Source organism: Alexandromys fortis, unplaced genomic scaffold (genome assembly GCF_014885135.2).
Source record: "Alexandromys fortis isolate MF-2015 unplaced genomic scaffold, M_Fortis_MF-2015_v1.1 scaffold_148, whole genome shotgun sequence".
Lineage (NCBI taxonomy): Eukaryota > Metazoa > Chordata > Mammalia > Rodentia > Cricetidae > Alexandromys > Alexandromys fortis.
Window position 1 is genome coordinate 1,693,718 of NW_026068019.1, and position 24,435 is coordinate 1,718,152.

The 24,435-nt window shown below is 47.7% G+C and overlaps 1 protein-coding gene across 1 annotated transcript in view; it reads right to left on the reverse strand.

Annotated features, from left to right (window-relative positions):
* The window catches only part of Capn13 (calpain 13), an 87,406-nt gene that overhangs the window by 34,690 nt on the left and 28,281 nt on the right, over nucleotides 1-24,435 (reverse strand). Inside the window, exons 4-10 of the mRNA XM_050163003.1 lie at nucleotides 24,275-24,390; nucleotides 17,986-18,122; nucleotides 11,977-12,151; nucleotides 11,089-11,163; nucleotides 6,389-6,474; nucleotides 2,158-2,232; nucleotides 699-844 (exon numbers count right to left, since the gene is read on the reverse strand). Of these exons, the coding sequence (XP_050018960.1) occupies nucleotides 699-844; nucleotides 2,158-2,232; nucleotides 6,389-6,474; nucleotides 11,089-11,163; nucleotides 11,977-12,151; nucleotides 17,986-18,122; nucleotides 24,275-24,390 (810 nt within the window). The remainder of the gene's footprint in view (nucleotides 1-698; nucleotides 845-2,157; nucleotides 2,233-6,388; nucleotides 6,475-11,088; nucleotides 11,164-11,976; nucleotides 12,152-17,985; nucleotides 18,123-24,274; nucleotides 24,391-24,435) is intronic.

Sequence of the window (24,435 nt, forward strand, 5' to 3'; positions counted from 1 at the left end):
TAAGGTATGGGATCATTCAAGGAAACCTTTCTGGACAGGCAAGTGTACACACGCGCTCTTCGCACAGATCCATTTACAGCCTCTTTTATGGAGGATGTACTGTCTCGCTCAGACTCTACACCACAGGAAGCAGTTTCAGTCATCGGTGTCACAAACAGGGAACATGATGGACAGTGAAGGGTCTTGACAGAGGCGCCTGCCACCAGCTCACTCCTGAGCAAGGCAGGACTATTCACCCTGTGTCTGGATGGTGGTCTGTGGGTTCAAGGGAGCCAGCAGGGGTTACTATTGATACTTTTTACAGTTATGGAGGCGGAGGACGGAGAAAACAGTGATATTCCCAGGCCCAAAACTAGTGTGTGGAAATGATCATTTAACTAGGCTCCGAATTCCTTTCCCATGCTCTTTCTGCAGCCTTTCCTCCTGGTCTTGGGTGTTTATTGGAGAGCAGAGAGCCAGATTTCTACCCTGGACATGGACGGAACTGAGTAGCAGGACCTGTAGGGTGTGGAAGCCCGGAGAGGTGACCACCCTGCCCACTCCTACCAGCTGCCCCTGTGCCTGGAGAAGCCCTGGTTGTCCCTTGCAGCTAACGCCTTTGCTTTTTTCATCGGGCTTGTGATTTAACCAGATGAAAGAGTAGAGAAAAGTCTGGGCAGAGCGAGGGTTGACAGCTGCTAGTCTAGCAGAATGACCACCTGCCATGTTTCCTGAGATCACTTGGTTCTTGAACATCATCTGGCGCCATCTTTCATTGGGTGTGACTCCGTGATCCAAGGTGATGGGGATCTGGTTACAGATGAACAGGCATGAGAAGTTCTCCTGGAAATCTTGACATGACATCCTGTGGGAAACAGACACACAGTCCAAGTCACCTTTGGCTATGTCCCTGGGCTTGGCTTTCTCCCACTTCACTGTGTCTCCAGTCAGCAGAAGTGTCCAGCTGTTGACTTACCAGAGGCCTCTCCAAAGACCAAGGTCTGTCTCTGGTACATCCAGTGCCATGAGCTTCTGCCCTGAGACTTTCCTCCCAAGACAGAGACCCTGGGAAAGCTTTGCCCTCCTATTGACGCTTGTCTCTCTGATTCTTAGTAACACAGACCAAACCTTTCTTTTGTTATTTCACATGTGCTAAATTCCTTCGGTTTTAATTACTTAAATTTGTTTTCATATGATATATTTTGGCCTTGCTCCTACCTCTTCTCCAAATCCTCCGTACTGCCCTACCCACCCAATATCATGTCCTTTCTCATTCTCAAAGAAAGAACAAAACAAAAAATGAAAATCAAAAAAGACAAACAAAAAAACCCCAATAAAACCCAAAACAAACATGCCCCAAACAAGTCTGTTGCTTTACTTCTTCTCAGCCTGGGACGTGCCCTGGAGTGTGGTTGACGTGCCCAGTGACACTCCACTGTGAAAACAGACATTCCCTTTCCTGGCAGGTATTAATTGCCAAAGCTTTCTTGGTTAGGGATGGGACTTTGTCCACTTCCTTTTCTCAGCATTGGGATTTCTCTGGTTTGAACCGGTGTTGGGCTTGTCCATTGTATCACAGCCAGGTTTTCTATTTCCTTTGTCCTGTTCTCCAGGGAGCACCGGAAGCCCCAGCCAGGCTTACTCTAAAGAGCTGTCCTGCTGTTTCTCTTTGTTTTCATATACATGTGCTACATCTCACCAAAATACGTCACTGAGTAAACCAGAGACCCCCTCCAAGGAATGGCCATCCTCTCTAAGATGTGCACATGAGGCATAGCATGTGTTTTCAAGATATGGAGTCTTGAATAGTTTCTAGACAAGGACAGTGCTAGCCCTCCCAAAGCCAGGCTGGAAGATTCACCTCCAGTTACTCTTTTGGAAGAGTCCTGCCAAAACAAACTGAAGCTGCTGAGCCCCTATATGATGGAAGACAGAGGTGATAATGACGTTTCCAAGTTCAAACCTTTGAGAAACTACCTTTTTACTATCAAAATGTCCAGGAGATCTCAATGTCTCATCTCCAAGATAACCTTCACACCAAAGAGAGGGGACACAGCTACCTGTCATTCAGAATGGCTGCAACACTGATTTCCATGCTCACAAAAGTTTAAGGCAAGCAGTTGGGAGGAAGGGGCTTGGGCAATGAATCCTTCAAATGTCTTTAAAGAGGGTAAGTACCAAAACTCGCCGTTGTCCTTGTTCTCATACAGCTGGCTCTTCCGCGGGTCTAGGGTTTCCTCCCACTCCTGGGACCTGGTGTGGAGAGAAAGACCACCGAGTGAGACCTCTCCCACATCACTGCAAGAGGCCCACGGTGACCTCACCTCACCCGTCCCCTTACGTTAAACTCTAGATGTTACCTACGAGAGGGAATACCCGACATCTATCCTTTGGGATCTGGCTTTTCCCTCTCAGTGTATTCTCTAGTTCTGCTCATTTCCGTGATGCTAGCACGTTTTCGGTCTTCTTTACAGCCGCATAAAACTCCACTGTGTATACCACACTTTGTTTACCAGCGTATCTGTTGGTAGCTGCCTAGGCTGATTCCATAAACTAACAATGGAGAGGGGACGGAGGACATGAGATGGTCATAAGGTGGGGAACTGATCAAAACACATCTTATTTATGTGTAAAGATGCCATAATTTGTATAATTAACGTACACAAATGAAAACTACCTCCTATCTTCAACCATCTTCTTCTTCTTCCCCTTCCTCCCATTACCGAACTTGAACACAAGAGCCTTTGTTGTCTCTACTAGACAGCCATCAAATATTATCCATTTATGGACTCTGTCTCCTAGACCCATCTCACAAACGCCCTGGTCCCACTCCTCCTTTGCTTACCCCAGTTCAGCCTACCGTTTCCTCCCTCGTGGACATACAGTTGTTCTCCCTGAACGTGCTCCCACCCACTTTTCCTACCCACTCTCCACGCTGTGACCGAAGTGAGCCCCCGCCCCCAAGCAGAAGCTTGATCATATCACTTTCCTGCTTAAAACATGCTGATGACCTCCAGTTACCGCCAGGGCAAAGTTCAAACCCCTCAAGAAAACTGTGGCCTCTGCCAACCTCTCCAGGTTTAACCCATCTGCTCCTTCCCCACCCCCACCTTTGAACATCCTGTTCCAGCAATCACAAATGCCTTCATTTCCTTAAAGAGGATTACCCCTGCCACCTCCCCACATGCACCCCTTGGCTTTCATCATGATGCTCCCGCATCAGGACCACTCCTATCAATGCTGACCCTCTCAGTATCTTTTCACCTACTGGGTACTCTGCACGAGAAGCCTGGCTAAAGCTCTCTTGCTTCATAGTGACACATGGCCCTTTCTTTGGACTCCCATAGGGCTAGTCCTCTGCACAGCTATTGTTCTGTTGCTCTTTCTTTCTTTCTTTCTTTCTTTCTTTCTTTCTTTCTTTCTTTCTTTCTTTCTTTCTTTCTTTCTTTCTCTTTTTTAGACTCCAGGTGCCCATCCAGAGAGCAGTGACTTTGCTTTTCATGATACCATCCTAGGGATCTAACAGATGCCATGACACATACTCCATGCAATGACTTCTCTCATTTTTGCTTAGTTACCCAAACTACAGAGATGATATGTTCCAGAAGCCAGTTCTGGGCTGTGAAGAAGAAGAGACCCTTCTAGGCACAAGGCAACAGCTGTTCCTCCTTCAGCGTGGGCTTCAAAGCAGAGGCAAGCTCCACAGGCTACAGGCCCCAGAGGCACAACAATTTAATGAGATCTTTCCCACAAAGGAGGCTGAATGGAGAGCCAGGGTCACCTCTGTGTCAGGACAGCAAGGCAGAGACCACCACCCCCGGCTTCCTGCTGCTGGCTGAACCAGTCAGATGTGTTATTGTAAAATGGCAATTTTATAATTAAGCGATAATTACATTTTTCTGCAGTGTGTAAGGGAAAATAAATGTAGTGTAAATCAATACGCTATTGATTCATGCAAGTTTGCCTTTAAGTGTGTGCAACTGAAATTTCAATTATGGCTGAGATTAGACCATCCGGCTCTCACCATCCGTCTCCATTCCTAAGGAGTCGGGGAGAAATCGACCACCTGCATAGAGACAGTGATTATGCGGTCCCCACCACTTCCTTCCAGCCTGGCTCTGGCGAGAGGGGGCTGACACTCAGCCAGGGGACTTGGCTATTGCCCTGTACACCACATACTCCTGTTTAGGGGCTCCTTCCGTGTTCATTTCCTGTAGGGCTTGAATCCAGGATTCAGGCCCAATCTGTCCTCCCTTGCTTCCTCTGCTGTAGCCCAGCAGTTTCCTGTCTAGGAAGAGGGGCCCTACCTAGTTCCTCTTCTGAAGCACACCCTATGCCTTTGCCACAAGGACACCTCCCTGCATGGCCATCTGTCACGTTTTCCCCGACTATGCCCACCCACAGGACCTTTTTTCTTCTCTGAGCTCCGATGTCCCTTGTGGCCTTCCCTGGCCATGGGAAACACAAGGGAAATATTAACCATATTGAGTTTATTCTCTGCCCTCACCCCAGGGAACCTGATGTCAATGGCCCAAAGTATCCTTTGGGTCACATTCAGCAGTTTGGGGTGCTGGGCATGGAGAGCTGGGGACAGCCAGAGGTTACTTGGATTTACTTTGGAAAAAGTAAGAGACAATCGAGGTCAGCTTGCACAGTCTTAGCCATCCGAGAAGCTGAGGTGAAAGGTGGCAAGTTCAAGGCCAGCTTGAGTGCTTCAGACCTAGACCAAGCAATAAAGTAGGTCCCTGCCTCGAACAGAAAATCAAGAAGGCCGCCGCGAGCATAGTGAAGTGGCTGAGATCTTGCCTGGCATGCATGAGCCCCATGTTTAATCTCCAGAATGGAAGGAAGAAGAGAAATATACTTTTAAGGGTAGAGGCAAGAGACAAAAAGAAAGGGACCGTAAGGAAGGCATTGTAAGGCTGTGTTGGTGCTTAATGTGTGCTTTCCTGAGTTCATTTCCCTTCTCCCACGCTCCAGGGAGCATCAGAGGTTCCAGCCACACTTACTCTACAGACATGTCCTGATGTTTCTCTTCTTCCTTTTATCCTTCCCCTTTCTCTTCTCCTTCCCTCTATTCCCCTCCTTTCCTTCTGTACTTCCCCTTCCCTCCCTCCTTCTTTCCTTCCTTCCCTCCCTTCTTTCCTTCCTTCCCTCCCTTTCTTGTCTTTTTCCTCCTCTTCCCAGCTCTATCACACATTTATCTCACACTGTTTGCTAAGTGCCCACCCACGAGGCCAGGGACACACAAGCTCTGGCACCCACAGCGAATCAAGGAGTCTTGCCTCAGCTTGGCCCTGGGAGTCCAACTCGGGTGTGGGCAGCTTGTCCAGCAACACTGGCTGTCTGCACGGGGCTTCCGGAACTGTTGTGCAAATCTGCCCTATTGATTTTCACTACTTGTCGGGTCCTGTTCTGTTTCCCTGACACACTGCATTTCCTTTCTGATCGCGCTTCCATCCCTGACTGGCAATGAAGCTGCAGCCACCCGGCTGTGATGCCTGTTACAGGTCTGCACAGATCCTGAGCGGAATGCGGCAGACTCATCCCCACTGGCCACCCAGAGAAGCAAATAAAGTATTGCTGCCCCTCGGTTCTTTCGCCTCCCTTTCAGTCACCAAGGCACTAGGGACTGACGTGGGAGGAAGAGAAAACAGTGAGAGGGCCAAAAGAAAGACAAATATTGAATGTTCTCTCTCATATGTGGAGACTGGATATTGAATTGTTCATGACAGACAGCAGGGTGCCAGAGGTCAGGCTATGGCAGCTGAGAATAACCTTTCCAGCACCTGGATGAAGTTTCTGAGTACCCAGATGCTCATCAGGGTGTTGGAGACGTAGCTACTCAGCAATCCCCATCATGAGTCAAGCATCAGGGGCGAGCATCTGAGTCTGCTCAGTAAAGAGATCACTCAGAGGATTGTCTCAGCTCCTCAGCTCTCCCTGGCATGGAGCCTCCTCCACTCTGATCTTGTGGCATCATTGGCATCCGAATCCAAAGAAGCCCTCCAGGAAGGATGCTTTTATTCTTTACTTGTCTTTTCCCGAGGGGGAAACATCGCTCCCATCCTGCCTCCTTACCCTCTTTGCTAACCTTGGGTATGTGAGATCTTTTGAAGTTGCTTGTTTCTCTTAGGTAATTGTGAGATCTTTTGAGAGACAGACATTGGGCCTTCCTATTTGCGCATGTATCACAGCACCTGTCTAACGCAGTGCACAGCTTGTCATGTGCACATAACAGGTGTCTAATAGACGCCTGGAAAATGATTCCTGAGAGTGTAAGAACACCCACAGCCATAACCAGTGATGAACTGGCCAGGCCCACAGTGAAGACTGCAGAGGGCTGACCGGCCCCTGCCCAGATGTTCAGTGAAGAATCCGCCCCTGCCCATGTTTCCATCACTCATACCCATCTCTCCAGCGCCCCTTCCATTCTGTGTTGCCCCAGGGATTCCAAAGGCGGATGATTTCTTCCCAGCCCTTCTGGTACCGAATCTGTAAGGAAGAACAGAAAAACAACAGTTAGGGATCTCTGGCAAAAGTCAGCAGAGAGCTGAAGTATGAAGGCAGCTCCTTTTCTTCTTTTTTCTTTTTTTTTTTTTTACCTCCCAGGACTAATTTAACTTCTGACCTCATTTGGCTGCAGCCAGGAGAAAAATGAAAAGAAGAAAAAAAAATCAATGTCTCTCTTGCCGCCTGCATGGAACTGGAATGAGAGAGGGAGAGAGAAGCAGGGGAGGGGGGAGGGGGATGAAAATGATCCTTGTTTTGCACTCAGCCCCCAGCAGGTGCACGGGTAGCTCCATCATGTTGGGTGCTGTCTCTTGGAGCTGGGTGAAGTCAGGTTTAACTGCAGACACCTAGCAGAGGCTGATTCATTCAGCTGTGGGGGAGAGAGCTTTGTGGTCCCCTGCTGCTTCTAATCCCCCTCCCAGAACTCAAATCCATTCCACCTTACACCCTGCATCTATGCCAGCAGCTTACCAGGGCTACGGTACAGTCTTGTTGTGAGTGAGGAGATGTGAACAAGACAAGGCTATCCTTGGAGCTGGGATAGCCAAGGCTAGCCTTCCTCATTCCCCATCTTGACCCTGACCAGACACCCCAGTGTCTTCTCTATAAGAGAAGGTGGTCTCTTATAGCCTGAATCTTCCTTCATCTTCACCCCTACATCCGACACTCAGGGTTTCCCTTGTGCTGTTGTGTTAGAGGGTAGGGGATGTGGGATGATAGCAACAAACAATCCAGCCCACACTTCCGGGAGCCCAGAGCCCTCAGCCTGGAGAGGGGGACTGAAGCATGACTGAGCTGTAGCTGGGCTATTGATCCTTGCTAATGCTGTCTACAGAGATGGAAGGCCCAGGGAAGGAGGGAGCTGCCCACCGACTTTACGGCAGAGGTGGCAGAGAAACTCAACAGCCTATCACTGGATAAGGAGAAACTGTGCCGAGACCCCAGAGGCTCTAGTTCTCTGGAGTGGGCATTTCTACAATCCCGTCTTGCGGAGGAAATAACAGAGTCAGAGAGGTAAGTAAACTTTCCCAAGACCACTGAACAAGCAAGCGGCAGGCAGAGGGGAGAATTCCTATCCTAGCTGCTGTGGGTCTCTGAGGTCTGGCTCTAAATTTTGGTCCTAAACATGAATAAAGACTCCTTGATGTGGCTGTGAGCTTGGCCTCAGATATAACCCTTGAGTTGCCTTGCTCAGACCATCATGATCACTCACAGGCAGGCTCTGAAGAACAGCATGGTGCAGAGCCTGGATCTTGGCTTGGGAAAGGGTTTTTTTTTTTTTTTTTGTCTCTTACCAGCATGCACTATGAAGTTTGCAGTTCCTCCAGAGGGCAGAGGCTTCTGGCACAAGCCCAGGCTCTCATCCTCTCTGACCTACCCTGAGCCTTCCCTCAGCTGCCAGCATCTGCTGGTACCCAAAAGGCAGGGTCACCTTGTTTGCCACAGAACCTAATGAGCGCTCTTTTTGGTGCCCGGTGGAGTCAGGGGCTCAGTTGGGCCTAGGGAGGAGAAGTAGCCAGTGATTCAGAAGGGCTGAGAGCAGGGCTAAATGAGGCATGCAGATAAACACTCACCCCTTGGCCCAGGGGAGTTGCCAGCAGAGCTAGGTGCATAATAAAAAATGCCAATTTCATTTATCTTCCTGTCTGTGTCCTGCCTGCAGGGAGGATGAGCAGATTAAAAAGCATACTACATTTACAGGCTGGTTTAATCTTAGCGCTCATGGCTCAGAGTTATAGCCTCATCCCTCTGGAGGGGGGGGGGAGTCTCTAGCAAAGTCAAGTCCCTGAGCCCTTGTATTCTTTATGACCCTGCCCAGTTGGTAGCTACGTGGATTGTGGCCAGGGGCGCAGAGGTCACAGTCAAAGCTAAGGCCATGGATATGGATGAGAACGGAGTGGCTCATGGCTTTACTGCTGCCAACCATCCTTTTGACCTTGGCCAGGCTTTTCAGCAAAGGTGTCACTGGACAAGTGGTAGCCCAGGATATCTGTCCTAAACAGCAGCTTCTTAGATGTATTTCCTTGAATGAATGCTAGTTCCATTGACTATTAATAGCTCGACTCCAGAAAAAGTGGTTTGGTTGATGAGAAGCAAGAAGCCTTTAAACCGTGAATGCACGCTGCATCCGAGAGAGGCAGAGATGAGGAGGAACACCCTCCAGACGTACCCATCTCCACAGAACATCTCCTGAAGGTATATTCTGTGATGTGGCATCTGCTCAGAAAAGCAGGGCAGGGCTCTCCACGCCATCTAACTTTGCTCACCTGCCATCCCAGGTCAGGCGCTCAGTTCAGACCACACCCATTCCGTGCTCACCACAGATAACCACTCACTCATGACAGCTCTCTTTCTCCAATTCCGTAAGCCATATCAGAATCTTGCCAACATAGAAACCCAGACAGCATAGTTACCACGGCCACACGACATAAAATCTACTTGCAACCCTGGGACTTGTCCACAGCTGGGAGAGTAGGGTTGTGGGAAATGGAGTCTCTACACATGGCCAGTGTGATGATGGTATCAACTGTCTACACGGACAAATCATGGAAGAGGTTGGGAGAGTCGAACAGAGGATCTGGCGAACAGCTATGACAACTGGAGTCTGCAGTCATCATGACCTTGCTCATGGAAATGCCTTCTAGGCTGTTCTCTCTATTCTGTAATGGGGGAGTAGTGATGTCATCTTCTCAGGCCAAGGGCAAGTGTGTTCATTCATGCATGCAATTGCATTCATCCACGTGACAAGCATTTATTAGATGCCTACTGTCTTCAAGTATATTGATGCTGATTTACCATTTTGGAGGCAGACAAGGGACAGAATGAGGTCCCACATGCTGTGAACTAGGACTCGAAACAGTGGGGTAACTGGCTTGAAGCTGGTGGATGGGAGAGACAGGTTGGCACAGAAGAGTTTGAGAAGGCTCCCGAGGGTACTTGGCACTCTGCATTCCTTAGTTTACCGGCACCTGTGAGAGATCTGCCCTGGAGTTTGGAAGTCTGTCTCTTCGGTGACAGAAGCCGTGTTTGACTTCTAGAAGAGTGGGCCATATGGTAACAGAGAGTGTTGGGTGAAACCCTTGAGGAGTCCTTGTACAGCTGGTTGGTGACTGCCGATGCGAATTGGGGAGGCCAGGTGCCAGGCAGCTAGGCCAAAGCTAGCCGTCTCTGTGACTCTCAGACAGAGCCCTCTCCCATCCGCTCTCAGCGTCTTCATTTCAGAATGGAGGAAGCTGGACTTCCATAGCATTTTCTAGATGGGTCATACTTTATCCAGAAGCCACACATATTTTCGTTCATTTGTAGTCAGTTCTATAGACCGCCCTCTTTCTCATGGAGTCAAGTTGCACCTGAATAAGTAGACACAGCCACAAAGTGCACTTCCCAGCCTCCTTTGGGTCACTGTATGGCTGGGGGATTAAATGCAGGCTAATGGACTGTGGGGGGCTGGTAGGTGGATCTCTTTTCTCATTCTTGTCTACTACTGGGAGGAAAGGGTGGCCCCTGACCTCTCTCTTTTCCCAAGCTAGAAGACAAGGGCATCATGTATCTTAAACGTAGACATAGGATCCCATACTCTGGATGTCAGAGTTATCCACTGTGGTGGTTTGAAGGAGAATAGCCCCCACAGGCTCATGTATTTGAAGGACTGGTCCCCAGTTAGTGAATTCATTTGGGAAGGATTAGGAGATGTGGCCTTGTTGGAGGAAGTATGCAACTGGGGGTGGGCTTTAAAGTTACAAAAGCCTACCCCAGGCCCAGGTGTTCTCTCTCTCTCTCTCTGTGTCTCTGTCTCTGTCTCTGTGTGTCTCTCTGTGTTTTTCTATGTTTCTCTGTCTCTCTGTCTTCGTCTCCGTCTCTCTGTCTCTCTGTCTCTGTCTCTGTCTCTCTCTGTCTCTGTCTCTGTCTCTGTCTCTGTCTCTGTCTCTGTCTCTCTCTGTCTCTCTCTCTCTCTCTCTCTCTCTCACACACACACACACACACTCCTACTGGATCAGAATGTAGAGCTCTCAGCTACTGCTCTAGCACCCTGCCTGTCTGCTTCCCACCATGGCGATTATGGTCTAACCCTCTAAAACTGGAAGCCATCCCCAGTTAAATGTTTCCTAAGAGTTGCCTTGGTCATGATGTCTCTTCACAGCAATAGAACAATGATTAAGACACCCACTGACCCAGGATCACCTGTTTACCCGAGAGAGAAGTAAATGCTATCTTGTTTGAACGCATGTAGTTTAGAAGGCCTTTGTTTGGTTAGTACATCATAAATGACCTGAGTTTCAGGGTAAAGTGTTCCACAGAGTCAACTGGGTGATTCATCGTACCTCCTTTTGGAGTAAATCCCCTATCTAACTAGATACCCATCTCTGTGATCACTTCACAGAGAGCAAAGACTTAAGGGGAGAAGGATCTTGGGGGAGAAGGGCTAGAGGCACCATAACTTTGGAGAAGGGATCGAGACTGCCGGAGGAGGGAGTTAGGGTAGGCTGAGGGAAAGAAATACTCCCATCAGCTCTTGGGCTTGCTGCAGTCATCTGACCCTGACTCTTGCTTTGAGGATCGCAGGGGACAGATGCCAGGTTGGTAGTTTAGCCTCACCTGCTCAGCTCCTGTCACTGTGTAGGCGTGCTGGCTCACCAGTCCATTCTCCAACACCTCGGATTCATCCGTCAACTGCACAAGAATAGACAGAGTGCTTTGGGGAAACAGAAAAATACATTCAGGCAGCAACTTAGCTAGTGAGCTACCCACCCTCAGCAGGAAGTGTGTGTGTGTGTGTGTGTGTGTGTGTGTGTGTAAACCCTTCATAGGAGTGTGAGTGTGGAGACTACTGGTTGGGAGTTCCCAATGTTTCATGCCCAGAAACTACCTACCCTACTAACTGTGAAACTCATGGGGTTCTGGGGACATGGGCTGCTTGCTCCTCTGACCATTTGTCATGAGCAAGAAATAGCATAACACATGTTAACAGGGTCTCCCACCCTCTAACAACACCCCCACACCCAGAAGGAACAGTGTGACTTAGCTAGTGTTTGAGAGTACAGGAAGTGTCATGTAGACAGGGAGTCAGGCATCTTAGAATAGACTCAAATAAGTTGGAGGTCATGCAAGCTATGAGACCTGCTACCCCTCTGGCTGGTGAGAACTTGGGCCTTTTGTAAATATAAAGAACACACAAGGGAGATACACATAGCTATAGTTACTTTTTCCGACACCTCAAAAGACTTCTGGTCACCCTGGCCCACATGCTGCTCTTGGCCATAAGGAAACAGTATGTTAGGATTTGGGGGTCAACTCCATTACAATTATGCACAGTGCCCCCTCACCATGTGACTCTGAAACCTCACTTAATCTCTCTGAGCTCATTTTCTCTCCTCTGATAGGATTTTGGAATCCCTGTCTCTCCTCCCTACTTAAGGACTCTGGATGGACACTCCCAGCTGAAGAAAAACTTCTTGGGTACCAAGGAAGCCACCATCTACTCACCCCCTTTGGGGTGGCACAGGCCACCATTGAGCCTGCCTTGACTGCAGTCTTCACTGCCATCAGTAGGTTGGAAGGGGAGGAGTGCAGGTTGACGATGGTGACCACGCCTCCTGTGAGGTCCACCAGGGCATCAGGAAGGTAACCGTAGTGGATCTGGGAATAGGAGCCAAGCAGCCTGGGAGGGGGAGGTCAGGTTAGCCCTGAAGCAGGAGATGGTATCTCAACCCTGAGCATGGCCCCTAGATGAGGGGCTTCTCTATCCATTGTGGGCCACACATGCTGTGGCCCCAGGAGGAGGGAAGACTGGGGTGAGCCAGACCCTAGAAAACATGGAATGCTATTTTGATGACAATCTGTGTTGCTGCCTCCTTGGTCAGAAGACACAGTAAGCACAGCACCAACATGTGCAGGGCCATCCTAGGTGCACGCTTGAAGAACAAAACCTCACCCCCACCCTCAAAGGACACCCCCAAGTACAGACTGGCAAGGAGCAGCCTTTGTTCTCCCTGACCCAGAGCTCTGTTTCTAATGCCACCCATCTCCTTGGAAATTAGGAGGGAGAGAGACTTTAGTGAAGGTGGCATAGGAAGAGGTGGGCATACATACCCTCAGATCTCTCCCACCCTGCAGCCTTTGGCCTGCTCCTTACGCTCCCGCACCTCAGAAATTCCTGGTCTCATTGTCTCAGCTTTGCTTCCTTCCTGATTTTGCTTCAGACTCCAGGGTTTGAACCCTGTTCATCACCCCCTGGCTGTGGGCTGGCAGGATTTGACTTAGCCTCTCCGAGCCCGCTTCAGGACCCCATCACACATTATCGAGGTACCATCCTTGGCTCCCCTCACAAGCTTTCAATGCCTGGAAGGAGACTGAGCTTTCTCAGGTTGCCTTTGCCTGTTCGAGGAGAGGACATTTACAAATGTCTCACTGAGTTAAGTGAATGTGGGCAGCAGAGAGAGAGCCTCTGGCCATGGCCAGCATTGTGAGGCACAGCGATCTGTGTGTCTCCTCCGTGCTCCAGATCAGTCTGTCCTCCACACCAGTGCTTGGCATCAAGACATAATTGCTTTAGAAAGGATTGCCAATGACCACAAATCAAACTCTTTGACCTAGTTGGGTCTCTATTTCTTACAGGAAAAAAGTAAGTAACCACGGGAGATCTAAGACAGACTGATCCCGGGCCTAGGGCCCTTGACTCTGGGTTAAGGTTCACATGGGTAAAGGAAGTGCCAAGGGTATTTCAGGGAGAGGAAATCAAATTGAAGAGGCTCCCAGAGCCAGTAGAGCAGTGGTTCTCAACCTTCCTAATCCTATGACACCTTAATATAGTTTCTTACATTGTGCTGACCTCCAACCATAAAGTTATTTTCATTGCTACTTCATCACTGTAACTTTGCTACTGTTATGAATTGTTATGTAAATATATGATATGCAGAATATCTGATATGTGACACCCCATGAAAGGACTGTTTGATATCCCCCCAACGGGTTACAACCCATGTGTGAGAACCCCTGCAGTGGAGCATGGTACACCTAGAAAAGGTGGACAAGAATGTTGGGGTAAGCCTGTGATCTCTGGGAAAGGGGGTACTGAACCAATCACAATGGACTTGCTAAACTGGAGCCATAAAATCAGCCTCTCAGTGGGGCGAACTGTGGGTTGTTAAACTATAGCCATGGCAAGACACGAAAGAGAGAAGATGGAGGCCTGTGGGCTGTCTCCTGAATGCAGGAGCTGCCCTCCCCTCCATCCCTGCCAGATCCCTGTGCATCTGTACCCTACGGGCAAGCTGATGCAGAGCCTTCCACGGGCGATGGCCAGAGCTCCTGCCATGACTCTTTGTTTCCTCTGCTTCTATAAAATCAAACAGGAGCCTGGGCATGGGTCCACTCTCACCGCTGCTGGTAACAAGGCATTTGGTCTTGGAGATGACCCTTCTCTGTTTCGTTCTTGGGATTTCCACTAGACACAGCAGGATGGACTGGATCAGAGTGGGGCCCCCAAACACTCCTCTCTCATCCTATTTCTGCCTTGGTAGCTCTCCTCCTAGACCCACATAGAATTCCAGCAAACGTGTTAAACAGCCACTGCGTCCCAGGTACACATGCCGTGGGTTGCTTAGAAAAACCTCTTGTTTCAGAAACCTAAGGATCCACAGACCAAAAGGGCGAGTCGACAGGGACACTCATGTGACATTTACCCACATTGTTTAAAATGAGTGCTGATCTTATCCCCTCCCTGGCCTCCCTGTGACCCCAGGTTCTGATTGACTTTAAATTCTTTATCTCCACGGTGTTTGCTCAGTCAGTGACACAGGTTCCCTTTGATCACGGTTATGCCCACTCAGGTCTGACGACTTGACTCTTGCTATTTACCAAGGACGGCAAAGTTAAGAAGGAGCATTGCAAAGTCTATTAGTGCGTCGCTGCCCCAGTCCTCATGCCTGTACCAAGGCTCCCTCCTGGCTCTCATCAGGACCCATGAATGTGGCTGCTCCAGGAAAGCAGCTGGGGGTTTTGAGCCCTCTTCACTGATGTTCCCCATCTCAATGGCTCTGGCCTTCATCTCAGGTCTGTCACCCATGATAGTCTGCTGTCACCACAGAGGTACCACACACAATGGAAGAGCTCCCTGTCCAAGCTGCCACTGTCAGCACTCCCCGTCATGTCTTCCAGAAACTTCTCTCAACCTAGTGTCTATCCTTGGTGCTACTGTCCCAGTAGCAGTTGGATGTTTTGACAAGGAGTTGAGTTGGATCTCTTCTTTATAGATGCGGGCTTACAGATCCTGCTGAGACTTCAGGACCATGGTAACTATTTTTAGCCCTAGCTGCTGACAGGAAATGGTTTTGGGGAGAGAGAGAGAGAGAGAGAGAGAGAGAGAGAGAGAGAGAGAGAGAGAGAGAGAGAACAGTGCCCAGATGAACAGTGCCCATCACATCTGTCATTATGCCTTGTTACCTGAACCCAGGAATTCTGGGTGAGCCTGTCCTTATCCTTCTGTTTGAGCCTCGTCTTGAGAAAATGACTGTCTCCATTCCGTGACAGAACAGAAGAATCCAGATGTCTAAACTGAGCCTGACAGCAGGAGCTGGGATGCTGCAGTTCTGACCCACAGAGACACAGCCACGGCTGACGCGCGGCCTGCCAGATCTTGTCCCCATCTCTTCAATCTCCAAATACAGATTGCTCTGCCTGACACCTGACCGATCTGATTAATTTACTTCAGGACTCCCCAGCACAGTGATACGTGGGAATTGGGAGTCCACCTGTCCACTGGGCTATGTCTATGCCCTCAGAGGGAGAGTGGCCCCCGCCATGGACAGCTATGCTCTCCATGTTTGTGTGGGTGGTTCCAACACAACATTTCCTTCTGTAGAACCAACAGCATCAAAAACTGGCAGAAAGAAACTGGAAGGGGGTGGGGGGACAGCTCTTGGTCCCAGCTTGGTCTTGACCACTCTGTGATCTTGGGCACCCTCTTACCCTTAGTCTTCTCCTCCCTCCCAGGAGGGAATGCTCCATGTCCACAGAGGCCTTTCTGAGCACCCTAGCTCGGCATTCACTTCTGCATCCTGCAGCTCTCCTCTCCGGGTGGGTGGGTGGGTGGGTGGGTGGGGGCAAAGCTTTTAACGAGTTGTAATCGTCCAAAACGTTTTATCCCCAGCTAGATTTCTTCAGGCGGGAGTATGTCGGATTTGGGCCTAGTCTCCCTTTTCTTCTCAGGCTGAATGATTGCTTTAGGTCAGCTGTTAACAAAATGGGGTCAAAGTCATCATTTCCGTCCTCAAGCTTTCTAATTCTCCCGGGCTCCCTCTTTTTACATAAGGGGAAAAAAATGAGGCCCAGAAGTGATAAGGGTGGGATCTAGCCAGGAAAGATAATGGCAATGTTTGTGTAAGTAGCTTAGGAGTGAATTAACCTCCCAGAACGCCCGCTCTGGTGCAACAGCTCTGCCTGTTATCTCGACTTCTTTCTCCAGTGTGAGTGCACAGCTCTTCCCAACAAAAGAAGCGAGAAACAACGTTAGTTTTTCCACATATTGCCTTTCAAAGAGAAAAAGAAACAAAGAAAGAATTCGCACAGACGGGCCTGGAGGAACCTCTTAATCTAGATTGTGAGTCCAGCCAGGCTGGCACCCTGCTACATGGAGCCCCTCCCAGGCAGGTGGCCAAGGGATTCAACTGCTTGCATCTGTTGTCTGTGGTAGCTTGGATGCTCACCTTATTCGTGTGTGAGGAAGGAGCCTTCCAGCCCTATGTCCCTTTCTCCTGTTCCCTTTCTCCCCAGAGTTGTGGACCATATCACGTCCTTTTTCCTGTGAGCTCTGGCTTTCTCCTCCCCCTCTGAAGTGTTGTTCTCTATGTCTTTGTCCATGCATCCTTCTGGGGGAAACAGTCTCACTCACAGCTCTCAATCACAGGGCTCTATGGCTTCTGAGCCCTGGCCATGGTTGAGAAGGTCAACGGGGACCTAGTGTAAGCCTGGCCAGTTAGACTGTCATTCTCTCTGCAATGGGAACCGTATTCGGAGCAGGAGATAGGGTCAGAGGAGCAGACTGAAGCCCAAAGGAGAGGAAAAGAGCAAGGCCACAAGGCCAGGTCTGCTATGAGGAGCCAGAAGGCAGACTATCCTGAGGGGATGGCAGGGGAGATGATACAGGGAGTCAGATAGGCCACTGGGTTTCTTCCTCCTGCCAACAATTTCAGGATGCATGCAACGTTTCTTCCTTCTGTGTTCTGTAAAATGCATGCTACAGTGACTGTAACGTCCATGCCCACAAGTGGCTTCATATTTTACTGCTCCATGTTTCCTGCCCCATTTCTTCAGAGCCCACCCTCCAAGGATCAGCCTGAGCCTAGATTGCATTTGTGGCTTCCGACCGCTGTGTGGCTGTCCATGAGTACACCTACCCCATGGTTCCTGTGCACCCTGGCAGGGGTATCTCACACCCCATCCACGGTGCCATTGGGACAGCGCAGAACGGTCCTCTTAGAGCCCCTCTAGGAGCGTCATCATGGGGTGTGACACATACTTATGAGAAATCAAAGAGTTCAAGTGGCCCTTGGAAGGCTGTTTCAGGGCGTGTCCACCAAGGCTGTTTCCTACATTCCCGGCAGTCACTTGGCCTTACCTAGCTTTGATTTTTGTAGTCTGAGAGCACAGAGGGGTGCTGTCTGACTTTTAAAAATTTGCATTTTCTTTCTTTTTTTGGTTGTAGAAAGCCTGAACCTCTCTCAGGCATTCTAAGAGTCTTTAGAACAGTGCCTTGTTCTATAGAGATGTGTGTGTGTGTGTGTGTGTGTGTGTGTGTGTGTGTATGTATGTGCATGTCATTATACATATTCACTCGAGCCAGACTGCTCAAGGACCTGAGGCAGTGCCAAACACAGTGCCTGGCATATGGTAAAATGTTCAGTGGGCATCTGTTGAAGAAGTAATCCTTAAAGCCCAAGGAAAACAAGTAAGGTGGGGTGCATACAAGTTCTGAATTTGTCAGGACCACAAGCTGGTCCCTGAACATCCTGTGTGGACCACAAGAGAAGGAGAAAGTCTGGCTCGACTACCATTCCCCCATACAAATGAGATTCACAGGAGCCACACAGGACCCTCTCAGTTCCTGGACCATAGTTTGAAATGTTTCACCCAAGCTTTCATCTGTCTGCCTCTCACTGCCTGTAGAGTCATACCCATCCTTCTGTCCTTCCATCCTTCCATCCTTCCCTGATGCTCAAATGGACAGTATTGATTTGTTTTGAGACAAAGTCTTATTATGTAGCCTTGGCATCCCTGGTCCTCACTAGGTAGATTAAGCTGGTTACAAAGATCCACCTGCCTCAGTTTCCCATTGCTGGATCGAAAGTGTGATTTCACCACACCCAGGACATTGCTTGCTTTCAGAACAGATACTGTGAACTGCAGGGCTGGCTGGCAGGAGGCATCTGTGAGGGTAAGACACTGTGCCAGCAGAGCCTGCACAGAAACCGGGCGGAGAGGCTCACTCATACTTACTTGGCATAGGCTTTCTCCATCAGGCAGGGCCAAAATTCCTGGTTGCCTCTGCGAGGACGCACAAAGAGGAAGTTCTTGTCTATGACAGGCAATCGGTCATCAACCACTACTTCCATCCACTGGCCACACTGCCAGAACTGGAAGAAAGAGGAGGCTATGTCTTAGTATAGACAGGGCAGCGGGGAGTTTCTGTAACTTGCTGACCTAAGCCAAAACAGTTTTTGGAACTTGATTTCCATGACCCAATAACAGACTCAAACCAGAGCGGTAGCACACAACCCAAGGAGCACATGCACGTCCTCTTCAATGGCAAGAGGAATAAAGGAGGTACCAATCAGGAAAACAAGGCAGTCAGTTCAGAGAAATCCAGGCAGGGAAGGAGGATTGTGGGGGTCTACTTCGGCTTTGCAATTAACTATCGCCTTATTTTGACAAATCTTTTGTGAGCTTCAAAGAGACACAGGAGTGTCCAGATCTTTCTTGCGCACAGAGGGCAGCAGGGGAAGCATATGTTAACGAGAAGAACGGCAGGTGCAGGGCTGTGGCAGGGCAGGACAGCTGACCTGGAGCCGAGGGCTCCGGGAGGAAAGCATGGCAGGCATATTGAAAATGCACCTCAAGTGATGAAGACGGAATGGGCAAACGCCTCGAGGCAGAATGATGCGGCTGGCTCAGGAGGACTGAGCAGTGACAGCCTGACTCTGGCCCTTCTGTCCTCATGTCACACTGGCCTTGCTGTTATAATAGAGAAACGAAACTGGCTGGCGCTCTTACTGCTAAGAGTACAAATGAGCCAGATGTTCCTCTCCAAAGCAGACTGCTTTCATCTTTAGTATTCAACTCCGAATGGTTCACTCGGGGACATTGGAAAATGAGGCACATTCATCTCAAAGGTAGCCTTTTAAGTTCCTTTGTTGGTTTCCATTGGGCTGGATGGAGCAGCAGGACCTTGGGTTTAGGGCTGAACTGGATGGAGGTGAGTCTCCTCCAGCTGGGCTTGCTAAGGTGGGGTGGATGTGAGCTCTCATCCAAGCCACCTGCTCCACAGTTGGATATCCCAGGGCTGTCACACCCACCTGAGGACACACTATCAGAGCAGAGGTGGAGTCAGAGACCGGGATATCAGTGCAAACAGGGTAAAGATGCTTTCATGGTCATTCATGGGCCAGGGCACTCAAGCCGGCTTGGACACTGCTGGATAAATGTAGGCAGGGAAGTTCAGGAAACAGGGATGCTACTGAGAGCCATCCAGGAACGCTAGTCACAGTCCCCAGAGGGTAGGCAAGAAGGCCATTCAAACTTTGGCCTCAGTTGGGTAAACAGAGAGAGGATAACGTCCAGTTGGTAGAACTGAATTTTGGTTTTATCTCTTATTATGCAATAACAGTTATTAGGCAAGACACTTACTTAACCCTGACTCCATCTCCAGTCTGTCAAGGGATGGTAAGATGAAAGAACTACTTAGGCAGATAAGACTGAGAGCAGATGAGCCAGCGAGAGGGATAGAGTGGTTTTGAGCCGCTGTGATTTATGAAATCGTATGACATCTCTTTTCAGCAACCAGGATGGTGTCATGACAAACAAGTGGACTCTGGCACAAGGGGACTATTATAACCAGTTTTGTCTTAGAAATCACTTCATCTAGCCGGGCGGTGGTGGTGCACGCCTTTAATCCCAGCACTAGGGAGGCAGAAGCAGGCGGATCTCTGTGAGTTCGAGACCAGCCTGGTCTACAAGAGCTAGTTCCAGGACAGGCTCCAAAACCACAGAGAAACCCTGTCTCAATCAACCAAAAAAAAAAAATCACTTCATCTCATTCTTTTCTTGCTAGTAAGACTGACCAAACATGCTTTCTCTATGCAAGGAGAACACCAGATAAGACTGCTGTTGCTAGAGATCAAGAATACACACACACACACACACACACACACACACACACACACACACACACTTAGAGCATATGTGTATATAACTATGCAAAACATGATGAGTCTTCGTTATTATTATATGTATTTAAATAAGCTTTGTACATATAGATAAATATATAAAAACAAAATATAAAGGAAGCTGACTGATAGTCAGAAATATGGCCACATCCTATTTCTTGGGTGAAGAGGACAGGCATATGGACAGTGTTTAAACCCTTCAAAAACCACATAGGTGCCATTTTGCCAATGTTATGTGCCTGACAGGGAAATAAGAATTTTCTGGGCAAAGCATCTGATGTGCCTGGGCACTGTGTGTTTTCTAGAAGTAGAGTCCAAGTTCAGAGTGGTAGAGACCTACAGAAATCAGCACTACAGCTGATACTGGGGAGTTTTTACTACATTCCTTTGTTTGTGCGTGCATATGTATGTGTGTGTGCATGTGAGCATGTGTGTGAGTGTGTGTGTGTGCATGCGTGCATGTGTGTGTGCATGAATGTGTGAGTGTGTGTGGGGGGAGTGTGTGCGTGTGTGTGTGCGTGTGTGTGTGCATGTGCGTACCACAGCACGTGTGTGGAGGTCAAAGGACAACGCGTAGGAGTCAGCTTTTTCTTTTCTTGAACCCACAGCATCAGACTCAGGCTAAGTGCAGAGCCATCGATCCCATCAACCAAAGGTACTGGGGTAATTGGTTGGTTTTCTTTGTTATATAGAAGGACAACGTGTGTTCTGCTGGGTCTCTGGTTATCCTAACCACCTAAGGCATGGTCCAGCAATGCTAGCAATCCTATGGTGAGCCTATGCTCAGTTTCAGATGTTCCCTGGTGCCCCTTGGTGTGGTCTTTGGATCACTTATCAGTATCAACATCACCAGGGAGTCTGTCATAAGTATTGCCTAGTTGGACTTTGGGAAGTGAAGAACAGGATTTAAAAAAGAGGACCAGCAATGAGGTAATGAAAACTCGCAACAGAAGGAGGAGGTTAGTCTTTAGGATGAATGTTTCATTCACCTTCTGGAAAGAGTATGTGTGCATTTTATTGTATGCATTTGTGTATATGTGCATGCATGTATGTATGTCAATGTGTGTGTATTACTGCCATGACTGAGCTATCTTCCTAGCCCAAGAATATTTCTTTAATTTATATTTAAAAAATTACTTACATGTATATATGTGTATGTGTGCATATGAGTGTGTGTGTGTGTGTGCGTGTGTGTGTATGTGTGTAGGTGTCCACAGAGGCCAGAAAATGGTATCAGTTCCTCAGGAGCTCGAGTTGTGGGCAGTTGAAGCAGTGTGGATGCTAGGACGTGAACTCAAGTCCTCTGTAAGAGCAGTATGTGCTGTCAACAGCTGAGTCATTGCTCCAGCCTCCAAGAGTAAATTTTACATGGTGCACATCTGAATGTGCTCTAGAGAAGTTTCTGCACTCCAAGGAGAGATAGCTATGTAGAGACTTAAAGTTTGACAGCACATGCTACATGTAATGTTGGCTGACACTGGACTTTTCTACATCAATGAAGATACTAAGACAGTGGGACAATGAGAATTTTGAGGTAAAGGAACATGGCAGGATAGCTCAAAACAAACCAAGATGGTCTTCAGTGAGAGCAGATAAATTCTCAAGTAGTTTCAGAAAATTATGCAAGAAATTACTTCTATCTGATAAAGTTAAATAGAACAAAATCTCAAGGTAAGAAGATATGAGGGTGGAAGAGACTGTCAAAAAATGATTGTTGAATCTTTCTTACAAAAAAAAAAATCACCCGTAACAATGAAAGTGAGACCAATAATTAAGTCAAAAACAAAGACTTAAGAGGTTGTGGCTGTGTGCCTGATGTGGTGTATGTGGAGGTCAGAGGACTACTTGATGGAACTGGTTTTCTCCTTCTACCACATAGATCCTGGGTCCTGACCATAGATCATCGGGCTTGGTTGGCCGAAACCAATGTCTTGCTGGCTCACAGATAACAAGATATTGAATGAGCTATCAGAGAATCTCAGGAGCAATTTTAAGACATTATTTTGGGAAACACTCTTTCTGGTAAAGCATAAATATTAGTAAGTAGCTCCAGTTATCTGTAGGTATAAGAACAAACTTCTAGAGTGTTGTCAGGGATTGTGCTGATTTAGTAAAGTAGTGGTTGTAGGTTCTCTTTCACGAGAAATGACTTTTTTTTTTTAGCATAGATTATTCTCAAGGTTCCCAGTACCAGAAATGTTTTCCCTCTTGTTGCGAGGGTTTCAGTACAATCAGAGAACCGTTGGTTACCACCAAGATTTGTGTACCACTACTGCACCCTCAGGGTTGTTGTGCTATGGTCCTGGTTATGGTTCCTAGGCAACATAGCTAAGTCAGATTGTTGGTGGCTTCCCTCCTTTGGAAGCTTGCATGGGGCCTTCTAGTAACCTGAAAGCTGGTTCTCATACATGCAAGTAACATTAATTGGATGGAGCAGGTTATGTTTAGGTACATATGTATGCATATACACATACATATAGGCATATAATAACAATTAATAAAAAAGATGCCATGAGTTTGACAGAGAGAAAGGAGGGATATATGGAAGTGTTGGAGGGAGAAAAGAAAAAAGGAGAAATGTAAGTATATTATCTCAAAAACAAAAAAAAGAAATAACCCCAAGAGAAACAAGTGATGCAAACCAAATAATAGTTACTGGCTACACTAGAAGAGTTAAAGAAGTCATATTATTTTTTGCCATTTTATTTTTTATTATGTCACTTAGTGGTGATGTGATTGTTAGGGGATAATTCCCAGGGTTGCTGAGGTGATGACCTCAGACAGTTAAACACAGGAAGAAGATGGTGCTGACTCCGGTTGGAAATAGCTCTGGTCTGTGTAGCTGGCATGTACCAAGATGGTCGCTTAGACCTGGATCCATTTCTGGGACACATCAGTAGTTTCTTCTTAGACATTATAAAATTTGCCCTTTTTTCTGTTTATTCTGCATTATAATTTTGATTAGCCCTGTGGCTATTTTGGGGGTGATGATGTAGAAGGGTCATCTACTGGGCTTCTGTGGTTAGGTTGTTCATTACTGCCTTTATACAAGCAATATGTTATTTTAAAGAAGTCGTATGTTAAAAAGAGGTGGAGTGAGGTAATATAACTACTGTCTGTTTTACTTCCCTTTTTGTCTACTTTGCTGAATGTTTGATTAGCAAACATTACTCAAATTATTTCAAACAGCCAAGGGTGTAACAGTTCTCTTTACAAAGCTAGTATACCTCAACCATGACTAGAAAATAACACAGTGCAGAAAATGCCTTCAGATATAACGTAGGCACGGACGTTCTAATGAAACTCTTAGCAAACTGAAGTTGGTGGCATCAGGAAAGTCCCTTACTAAAATCCAGAGGAGGACAGAGCTGACTCTTGTCACTCTGAGTCAAAGGGTGTGATAAGACAAAAGGACAAAGTAACAACCAAGGGCGTTAAAAGAGGAGAACCAGCTCCAGCAGCTTGAAGATCATATCATTAAGTAACCAAAATAATACAGATTTAACCATAGAAAAATAAAGGAGAACTAGAGAGAGAATTCGGTAAGGTCGCCAGAGAGTTTACTATGAAATAGGTGGCTGTTTTTCTCTTTTTTCCTCAACATCTACTTGGAAAGTGGGGAAGGAGAGCCAAAAGAACTTCGCAGTGGCTATACAGTTGTAAAATATTTGAGAATAAATTTACCAAGAAGGGTACAGCACCAATGTGAAACCGCAACTGTAACATTTTATGGGCAGTCATAAAATCAGTTCTGAATAAATAGAAAGATATACCGTGTTTCTGGAAAGGAATAATTAAAACAATAAAAATGTAATTTTTCCAAATTAATACATAAATTGCTCGCTGTTCCATTCTACATCACGGTGGCTTTTCTGTTTAATTAGACAAAATTATTTTAAAATTCCCATGGAAGAGAAATGCGCAAGGATTACCAAGGTATTTGAGAGAAGAAAAATAAATAACAAGGCGGAACACATCCTCCCAGATGCTGCATCCCCTATAATATCCCTGCCACTAATATCATGGCATGGTGCAGGAATAAGAGGTGAGAACTTAGTGGCCGTTACCTTTGGGGTTCTAGGTCAGTGGTTCTTTCACTACTTGTCACGTACCCCTCAAAATATACCAAAGGACTCCTTAACATCCTAGTGCTACCATTTCTATGCAAACATTCCCCCCCCCACACATCTTCTCTATGTGTGACTGGGCCATAAATGAAAGACAGAACCCTGTTTTGGAGGAAAAAGGGTTAACTGACATATAGATGTCACTTCCAGCTCAGGCTTCCAGGCCATGACTCACGAGAGTCCGCCATCAATGAAGGAACAGATTTGTGCACATACCCGGAACCGGAAGATCCCAGCATACTGGTGTGAGTAGCTTTGGTCCATCAGGATCTTCTGCAGACATTGCGGGTTCTGGGTCAGGGAGCCCAGTGCTGCCAGAAACCAGCAGTCTCCTGTAGGGGATAAAGTCATAACGGAAACTGGTTGTGCTGGGGAAT